Below are 10,449 nucleotides of genomic sequence, written 5' to 3'. Positions count from 1 at the left end.
GTACTCAAAAGGAATGTTGGTGGTGGCCTTGGTATCTGTTGGAGAGATTTAAGTGTTTTAGGCCAAATATACATCTTAATAAGAATAGCATGCAAAACAAATTACTCATTTTGACTGGGTTTCAAATTGTTACTCATATAATGGGATGATGGGACAACAGTAAGGCATAAGGTGCCCATCTATATCCTATTAAGCTTTGCAACAAAATGGAAGGGAAATCTGATGGAAGCTTCTTACCTGCCAGGTAGAGCGAATGGGAATTCTTGTTCTCAGGTACCTTATCGGATCTCTCACATGGCTGCATGCCCAGAAATGTGATGATATTGTTGACAGCCTCTGTTGAGAAGATGTAGGAGACGGTATTAGGAAGGTAAAGCACAGGGATGTACCTCTGCCCCAGTCTAGGCTGGGAGCTGGGGTGGAAGGCGTTGCTGGTGATGTGTAGAGGCAGGCTACTGGACTAGAAAATGGCTAATCAATTAGATGATGAAGACAGGGTGCCGGCCTTTTAAGTAAGAGTTTTATGAAGTATATATTTTTAAAAGGAGTTCTTCTGGAATAACAAATATGCCTATTAGGTATTATACTGCTATCAGGCAATATACTGGCAGCAAATGGTTCTCACCTTCCAGAGTTTTGGTAGAACTGAGGGCAAAGGTTTCCTCTTTCTCAAAAGTATCTCCCACCTCTTCCCAGGCAGCAGCGAAGTTAGGCTTCAGTACTTTCTGAATGTGGTCAGACACAGTCACTTCGAGATCTTCCAGCTAGTGGGTAACAAGCAGTCAGTAAAGAAAAGTCCCTTCTGTTATAGGGCAAAGATAAAGGAACTAATCAATATGGTCCTCAGGAACCTAGAGAAAACTCTACCACCAAAATAGTTTAAGTTCTGTAGTCTGGATGAATCTAATGCTGTAGCCCTTAGCAAAGGAAAGAACATCTGGCAAGAGCCAAATTCAGGCAACATCTGTAGTGCTGAAGTACAGAGCAGTCCTGTTGCACCCACACCTGACTACTGAGTTCCAGGGACACAGTATCCTCTGATCATTCCCTAAGAGACTGATATTTTTAAAAGTTTTCCCTCCATTCTGTGAAGGCTTTTTAATGCATGATCTGGCTATAAACTAACAGTTGCTGAAGGAGAAACAAAAACAAAACAACAAAAAAACAAAACCACCACCCCTGCCCCAAATCATTTTAAATAAAACTGATCTCAATGAAAATCATGTAATTATTTTCATCTCTTAATTATCCCTATTATAAAGAAAATAAAAGGGTGAGTTAATTATGAAGTGGTAAATCTCAATTCTCTCTGCCCTGGTGCTGTCCAGTTACAGAGGAGGGTTAGTCCAGGTTCTCCTAAGTTGTCATCTGTTTCAGAAGAATAGAAATCCCATAAGTTTATGTCAGATGCTCCTAGAAAAATGTTATCTCAAGGCAGAAGTCACTCAGTGTTGCAAAGGTGTCAAAGTCTGTGCTGGGAAGACTCACCACATACTCATCATCATACCCATCCTCATCTGGAACTCCAGTGTTAGGGTCACAGTCCCGGACTGTAAACTTCATGGTGCAGCTAAAGGTGCCTGCAACTGGAGGAGAAGGCAGGCAAACCTGATGAGTGGGCAGTGCAAGTGAGAAGTTGCCATCATTTCTTAGGAAGTGCAACCTGTACTCAGCATTGTGTTTCACATTTTCCAGTTAACACACACATGCTCTGTTTTATAAGGGAATGGTTCTCAAAAGTAGCCTGCAAGCAGGTCAGAAAGGCAGCCTCACAAAGCATGGATGTAGAGTCCATTCCATACTGTGCGTTATAGCAGTACAAAAATGATGACACGGGCAGACTGTTTTTCTATTGGTATGAAGAAAGCAACAGAGAGGTACTTTTGGGGGCTTTTTTGCCATGCCTATCAAAGGGGCCTAAATATTGAAAAATAAATATTTTGAGAACCACTACTATAGGACCTGAAAAAAAAAAAAAAAAAAAAAAAAAAAGTCCTGATGGTGAAAGCATACAGATCATCAAATTAACATTGACCAATCTCATCAGCATCTCAATACTATCTTTAGATTGTGGTCTGGTGGAGGATCCACAGATTACCAGAGAGAACTTGCTTTATCTGTCAACCTTTGGACTATAGTGAGTAGGTCAGTAATGAGTTCCTAGTATTGGTAAAGTCTGTCTTAAATGGAAAAGCAAGTGGGCAGTTTTGTATGTTTTCACACAAGTGGTGTTAATAAGAAATGGAGACGGGGGTACATTTTTGGAAAGTGAAGTCTATAAAGAAGACAGGATGTTCTGAAATGTTTGAAGGAGGGGATTTAGCAAGCATGAATGAACAAAAGGCATTTAGCGTCTAATCTATGGTCTGGAAAAGGCTCTAGTACAAAAAATAGTACATATTGAGGCAGTTAAGTTATTTGGGGGATAGGCAAGGAGAGGAAAGAACAGGCCCAGATGTAAAGACCATACAGACAGGTTGGGTAATAAGACTTTCATTTGCTCAGTCTTGACTTAAAACTCCATCTATCCATCCATCCATTTAGTGACTGTCAATGTATGTTGGTGTTACATGTAAAGGTATAAGCTTATGTGCCAGACACTTTGATAAAAAGATGACTGAGACATGATCTCTGTCTCTAGGAATTAAATAAGTAAGTGTGTGGGCTGTGTGTGTGCGATCTATCTAGGACATTACAACTCAATGCCATAGATCCTTTAATATAAGTTTTAAGAGAATGCCATGTGAGGGTGCAGGATTAACAAATAGCCTGGGAAAACTGTAAAAACTGTGAAATGATACAGTAGTTTAACTGGCTCTCAAAAGATGCAAAAGAGCTTTGGCAGGCAGAGGAAGATGTACAAACAAAAGAGGCAAGAAAGTGCATGGGACAGCTGAAACAATATGAGGCATGCCAATGCATAGGTGCTGAGAAGATCATTTGTTTAGGAATAATGTAAAATACCTTGTATTTCAAATGATTTTCCAACAGGCTCTGGTGAGCTGAGCAGTCATGAGATTGAAAGGTTAGAGTAAAGCTAGATTAGATGTGCCTAATTTAAGCCACTGATGGGGACATGAAGAATGGGTCTGAAATTCAGAGAGCAGATGATTAAACAGAATATGCTGAAAACAGATGATGGCAGTGGGTTGACCCATATAGGAAAGAATGTACCTATCAAGGCTGCAGAATCTATTTCAATGCTATAAGGGAGTTGAGGAAAGAATGACTGATTTAATTAAGATAGGGTTTTCTTTAGGGAGAAGGGGAAAGAAGAAAGAAAGAAGTGAAAGTTAACACAAAGCCAGAATAGGTCAGGTGAGGCATTTAAAAAAAAATGAAAGAGATATGGGATTATGGTAGGGAAAAAGGTCATGATGAAGTAAGAATGAAGAGTCAGGAGAGACATTAAGCAATAGATTATAGGAACCCAGTGTGGTTCCAATTAATCAGGGAGGCCACAGCAAATGAAGAATAGAGACAACATCAGGAAGGAAGGCAGATCTCAGACTGCACAGGGGCTGGGTTTTATGTGGAGGTAGACAAAGACACTTACGTATAAGGACCTGATAGAGATTAAGGAAGTAAATAGGAATGGTGTTAACAGTAGAGATAATGCTCCTGAAACCTTAGTGGCAAATTTTTAATTAAATGGTTGATACAACGAGAGGTGACAAGGAAGTCCAATGAAAACCATTGGTAGTAATCTATCAAATCCGCCACATGGGGCGAGGAGGTGAGGGGGGCCTTTCCATGGTAAGAAAATACTGAATGCACTGCCATAATGTAAAGATAAGAGTTACATAAACAGAGCAAGGCAAATACCAAAGGGAATCAGAAAATAATGCCTGAAGATCTGCATTACAGTTGTTCTTTGAAATTGGGCTTGTATTGTGAGGATTTAATGAAAATGAGAGTCAACCACTAAGGAGATTTGTATGAAAAAAACCCAGAGAATTAGAGAAAAGATGGATGCTGGCAGCTAAGACAGGAGAGGGATATGTAAGTTGGGCCAGGGTACAGAACATGCAGAGTGGGAAAGGCAGGAGGGAGCTGCCGGGTCTCAACCACTTGGGGGAGACCATGACAAAGTAAGAGACACTTATAGGCATTTCCAGAAAGCTTTGTTGGAATAATAATTAAAGAAGAGGGTAAGTCACTAGGGCAAAAGATTGGAAAGGGGTCAAAAGAGGTGTATCTGTACAGGCTAACCGCAGCAATCTACGCGGGTCTGGACTGGACTGAGGAGGAATGGGTGCAGCATAGTGTGTAGGAAATCGAGGAAAGTTGAGCAGTGAGTGCCAAGGGGAGCAGTACACACCTACTTGGAAAACTGCTGAGTCTGTGGGAATGCTGTACAAATGCTGGGAGGGTTTTTCTCTAGGACAAATTCAGAGGGAGAAGGAGGAATGGTACTGGAAAGCAACATTACAGCTGTCCTCAGATGAAAAGGAGTTAGTCACTAAGGAACGACACACATCAACTGGAAGGTAAGACAGCATTGCTGGGCCAAAAGTCGTAAGAGTAAAAAATAAAAGACTGGAAGCAAAGGAATAGAAATATTATATGAGGAAAGGCCTACTGGCAGAGGAGGTATGGAATAAAGATTCAGAATGGGGTATCCTGCCTAGGTCTAATTGGTCGGCTGCATGGGAAATACACAGAAAGGGTGAGGAGCAAGGACTTCAGCAGGAGGCAGCCATAGGCTACCTCTTAAAGGTGAGGGAATGCCTAAAGGATTTGCTTGATAGGAGAGTTATAAACTGATGAATGCTGATAAAAAGCTACAGATGCCAACTTTAGAAATACTATACTTAATTAAGAGAGTGTGAACAGGTAGTCTGTCCAGAGAATGGATTATTGCTACTAGATGGGGAATGGGTGAAGATTATGAAGAGTGAAGTAAAGAATTCTATATTTATTTCTGCAGATAGATGGTAGGGCTGAGTGCAGTGGCTCACGCTTGTATTTCAGCATTTTGGGAGGCCAAGCCTGGCGAATCACTTGAGGTCAAGAATTTGAGACCAGCCTGGCCAACATGGTAAAATTCTGTCTCTACTAAAAATACAAAAATCAACCAGGCACAGTGGCACCTATAATCCTGGATGTTTCTGAGATCACGCCACTGCCCTCTAACCTGGGTGACAGAGAGACTCCATCTCAAAAAAAAAAAAAAAAAAAAAAGAGAGAGAGAGATGGCAAGTGAAAGGATGACAGACAGTGAAGATATCATAGATTACTGCATAGTGTTCCACTGAAGTTGCCTAGAAGTTACTCTGCTATGTGAGGATTGGCTCAAAGTGACAGATATTTCCTTGGGAAACATGAATGAAAATATCACAGGGGAAGAGAAAGAGAAGTTAGAGGTGGAAGCTGAAAAAGACGAGGAGGTGGAGGATTTAGGCTGGAGTGCGGAATATAAACTGTGGGTACGGGCTGGGCGTGGTGACTCATGCCTGTAATCCCAGCACTTTGGGAGGCTGAGGCAGGTGGATCACTTGAGGCCAAGAGTTCAAGACCAGCCTGGCCAACATGGTGACACCCCATCTTTACTAAAAATGGAAAAAGTGGCGGGGCGTGGTGGTGGGAGCCTATGATCCCAGCTACTCGGGAGGCTGAGGCAGCATAATCACTTGAACCCGGGAGGTGGAGGTTGCAGTGAGCTGAGATCGTGCCACTGCACCCTAGTCTCGGTGACAAGAGTGAAAACTCTTGTCTTAAATAAAATAAAAAATATAAAGTGTGGGTAGGGAAGGGCATTAAAGAGGGCCAGAATGAGGAACACTGGAAGATGGCAGAGCTGCATATGCAGCAGAGAGACGTGAGTTAAGCTGGATTATAACCAAAGGAGAGAGAATGTAAAGAGTAAGTAAGTAAATAAGAACTGGTGTCATGAGGAAGTGCCATCTGGGAATCTTTGCTTAAATGATGTTTGAAGCAACAAGTGTGACCAACAGAGTGAAAGGTCAAGGAGTTGAACTGGATGGATTTCTGCCACAGGCAATGGCAGGAACCCTATCAAGGTTTGAAATGAACTGAAAGTGCAAGTGTTTTCAGAGCAGTGTGCAGGTGACAAGGAAGAAAAGGCTAAATCCACGAGAGTGATACACAAGATGATAGCCGAGAAAACAAGTGATTGTAAGTAATAGTTGTTTTTGTAGGGTCAGCTGGGGAAAATAGTGCAAGAGCCTGCAGAAGGGATGGGGTCATTTGAGGATTGGCAGGTACTGACAGGAGGGATACAGCCCCATAATTGTACCAAAGATTAAATAAGAAATGATTAAATAAGAAGGAGAGAGACTGGAAACTATGTAAAGGGAGAACTATATAAGGAATAGGTAAGTGTAGGTGGAGTGGCATGGACAGATAAAATGAGGAAAGTGTTCCCCAGAATGGAAAGTCTTGTAAGCTCTTAAAATGTGGGTCTATTTGGTCAAATGTTGGCTCTTAATTGCAGACTTTGAAAAGCAGTATATACAATGGGAGAACAAAGTGGCTGGAGATCATGACCCACCTCAGGGGTAAAACCTCTGTGTTTCCAGGTACAGATGGTAGATGAAATTATACTATATATAATTAAGATAAGGGAGGGCAAATCACCAAAGGAAAAGAACAAATGAATATCATGTAAGTGTTGCATTAAAGTTACTTAGAAGTTACTCTGTCATGTGAAGATTTTCTATAGATGAGAGACAGACACTAGAGAGAATCTGTCTAGGAAGTGCTATTCAGGAGGAGATAAAGTCCATCTGAATGAAATATGGATGGCAGCTAAAAAAAAAGGGAAGTTAAAGATAAGGTGGCATACATCTTTAGGGCAGGATAGGAAACAGGGAGAAAGAAACAGGAGAGAACATTAAAGGTGCCTCCAGATGAAAAGGTCATTTGAAGAATGACAGGTGACTGGACAGATGGTCGCATATTTGGGCCAAAAGACGTGAAAGAAGAAGGTTAAAGCTAAGGGTAGCACTATATAAACTAGATAATGATTCTGAAGAGATGGCATGGTAATAAGAAAGGCCACAGCGCCATAAAGATTCCTGGAGAATCCTGCCAGATCTCAGACTGGGCCCAATTGGTCAGATACAATGGGTGTAAGGCCAGATTGCAATGACTAGTATATGGGAGAGAAGGAGAGACCTGCAGAGGAATGAGAGGCAGTAGACTTGCTCTTGATACCGTGGTGGGAAATTTTTAATTTAACGGCATAGTTGAGGGATAAGTTAAGAGTAATGCTTCTCAGAATGTGTTACATAGCACTAATCTAGTAAAATTGTAAAAAAATCTAGTAAAATTCTGTTAAAAATATGAATTCTTCTCCCCCACTCCAGACCAAGTCAGTCAGAAACTCAGGGTGCATTAATCTGTTCTCACAATGCTATAAATAAATATCTGGGACTGGGTAACTTATAAAGAAAAGAAGTTTAATTGGCTTAAGGTTCCAAGGGCTGTATAGGAAGCATGGTTGAGGAAGCCCCAGGAAACTTACAATCATAGTGACAGACAAATTGCACTTCATAGGAGACAGATAGTGGGGGGAAGTATTAGATACTTACAACAATCAGATCTTGTGACAACTCTATCACAGGAACAGTGCCAAGGGGATGGTGCTAAACCATTTATGAGAAACTGGCCTCATGATCCAATCACCTCCCACCAGGCCCTACCTCCAACACTGGGGATGACAATTCGACCACATCATCCAAACCACATCATGGGGTAAGGCCCTGCAGTTTGTTTTAACCAGCTGCAGCTGGAGAACCACTGCTTTAGACAAAGGCAGATTAAGAACAATTCTGGTAAAGAGCCTTTGCTAGCAATTGTCATATTAGGATTAGCTGAAAATTAAAAGAAGCAACTGGAGAGACTTGTATGAAAGGATAGGAGAGAAGGAAAGAATGGAGGTGATGGAAGCTACAAAACGGAAAGGGGATAAATGAATGAGGCTGGAGGCTCATTCATTTATTATAAGTACATATTGCAAGTGCATTACTTGAAGTACAGTAAGCGGGCCAGTGAGGAAGGGCACTGCAGCGCAACAGGATGAGGAATACTAGAACGGGGAGAGCAGCAACTCCCGTAGAGTGACTTTATGTTAATCCAGCCACAGCCACTGAAGGAGACAGCGGAAGGCGAGAATGTGGCTAAGTAAGAATTGAGGTTATGAGGGGTTACTGTTCAGGAAGCTCTGGACCTCAGATCCAGTGTGCAGTCTTAATGGTGAGTGCTGATTGTGAGGGGTCTGTTTACCTAAAAGACAGTACTGAATCTGTGGAAATGACATATACAGAGTCTCTGAATGAAGGAGGGATGCTGAATATAATTTTCATAAGGCAAAGTAAAAAGGTGTACAATAGTGATGTTAAAGTTCCTTCCAGATGAGAAAGCATCACTTAATATTGACCAAAAAAAGTGTCACTGATACTAATTGGAGGTATTTGGCACCATACTTGGGCAAAAGGTCATGATGGAAAAGAAGGAAGCCAGGTTAGATGCTATCTAAGGGGAAGGCTTACTTGAAGAGCAGAAAACTGGATAAGAGGGGAGGAAACCTCAAAAGGAATAGGTATCCATCACTATGAAAGGTTAGGCTATACAGGGTAAGCCTCCAAAGGGAAATCTGGAAAAGTGTTCTGTAAGAGGGATATTAAGGATTTACTCAGAAATTAAGAAAACATGTTAGGACTTGCCAAAAGTGGGAGAAGCAACCAAGGAGATGTGTAAGCAAAAGTTGCAAAGAAGGAGAGTTCAAAAGATGGAGATTGAATGTCAAATAGGGAGAGAGGATGTGTGAATGAGGGTAGGGGGCAGAACATGCAGCGTAGAGAAACAACAGACACAGAGTTATATTTGCAGTTTACTGATACAGTGTTCCCATTTAAAGAGGGCTAAATGGGAACACTGGGAAATGAGAGTTGGGAATTTGTCAGAGTTGCAAGGAGAGAGTAAGGTAAGAATGTGGCAAACAAAGAATTCGGGTAAAAGGTTTTGTTGTCCAGGAAGCTTTCTTGGAAAAATGTTAGAAGTATTGGGTTTGGTCAGTATGGTGAGACGTGAGAGAGGCTAAGTGGGATGGGCATAAAGGGCAGGCTAGCGGCAAGAATCCTATGAAGCTGTAGGCAGACCCAAGAAAACAAAACAAATGAGGGGAAAATGTGGCACACAGGGCAGAGGGCAGTGGGCTGAGCAGTGAGTGCCCAAGGGGAGGGGAGTATCCAGAAGAACCCACTGAGTCCATAAGAATGACACATAGGTGATAGCTGAAAGGAGGGATACAGCAGCATGATTCTCTCGGGCAAAATAAGGAATAAAGGAATGGAAGAACAAAGTGAAGAGTTCCTGCTGATGGAAGGGGATGACTGCAGGAATGGCAGATACTGACTGGAGGGTTAAGGAACCATTCTTGGTACAAGGTTACAATGGAATAAGAAGGAAGAGAGAGTTGGCTAGTTGAGTAGAGGACCATCGTATAAAATAGACAAAAGTTAAGAGTAGATGGAGTAGCAAGTAGGCAGATCAGATGTATTTTAAAAAGGGATACAGAATGGAGAAACTGCTAAGATCTCAAAATGGGTCCAAGTGGTCAAATTGGGTGGGAAGGCCCAATGGTAATGAATGGTACATCTAACAGAGTTTCAGGGACCCAGGCAGGAATGGGAATTAGATTAGTTCTTGATGCTGGAGGTAGACATTTTTGGTTAAAAACTCGGTTAATAAGAAAGTTTAAGGGAGTTTTATTAAGATGAATTCTCCTAAAAAGACATTGCTAGCAACCTTAAAATACATCGGTATTGACCATTTAGGGAGGATGGATGTGTAGTTTGTCTGTAGAGAAAATGAATTGTATTTCTTGAGGACTGGTAGGGAATCATGAGGGAAGTAAACCTCAAGAGTGGAATGCTGTATCTGTTGCTAAGATAATTTAATGCCAGTAGCCAAAATGGACAGGTAAGATGTGGTAGAGCATAACAGAGTAAGAAGAAAGGGTTTTCATCTAGGTAATGGGAGCATTGTGTGAATTAGAGCAGGGTTCTGGGTGGTCAAGTTGCAAAAAGACAAATAACCTGTGGGTTCAAAAGAACCAGAATGGAGAAATCTGTCAAATCTCAGAAAGAGTCTAATGAGTTAAATGTGTGTTGCTGAAGACTGCAGTGAGTGGCGTAGACCGTGAAACAGAAGCGAATGCCTGAATATGAATAGGAGTCAGAGAACACACTAGCTCTTCAAGTCTTGGTGGGAATTTTTTTTTTAAAGAACACAAACACATACATTTATACAGCACTGCAAACACAGCAGTATGTATTATTTATGGATATGTAGTAAAATTATAAAAATGTGCATAAGGATTAAGTATCAGATTCATGTCATGATTTTCTCTTGGAAGGGAGAGAGAGGTAAACGATTTTGGGAGTGAGACCAAGGAAGTCTCAATTACACATGCGACACTTT

General features: G+C 41.5%; 1 protein-coding gene across 1 annotated transcript in view; it reads right to left on the bottom strand.

The window, feature by feature from the left end:
* Positions 1-10,449, bottom strand: part of COPG2 (COPI coat complex subunit gamma 2) — a 140,357-nt gene that overhangs the window by 902 nt on the left and 129,006 nt on the right. Inside the window, exons 21-23 of the mRNA XM_017532534.2 lie at positions 1,489-1,586; positions 626-764; positions 238-336 (exon numbers count right to left, since the gene is read on the bottom strand). Coding sequence (XP_017388023.1) covers positions 238-336; positions 626-764; positions 1,489-1,586 — 336 coding nt within the window. The remainder of the gene's footprint in view (positions 1-237; positions 337-625; positions 765-1,488; positions 1,587-10,449) is intronic.

The sequence above is a fragment of the Cebus imitator genome, unplaced genomic scaffold (genome assembly GCF_001604975.1).
Source record: "Cebus imitator isolate Cc_AM_T3 unplaced genomic scaffold, Cebus_imitator-1.0 Scaffold77, whole genome shotgun sequence".
In the NCBI taxonomy this organism is placed as follows: Eukaryota; Metazoa; Chordata; class Mammalia; order Primates; family Cebidae; genus Cebus; species Cebus imitator.
Note: the sequence above shows the minus strand (reverse complement) of the source record. Positions and strands in the feature narration are given on the sequence as shown.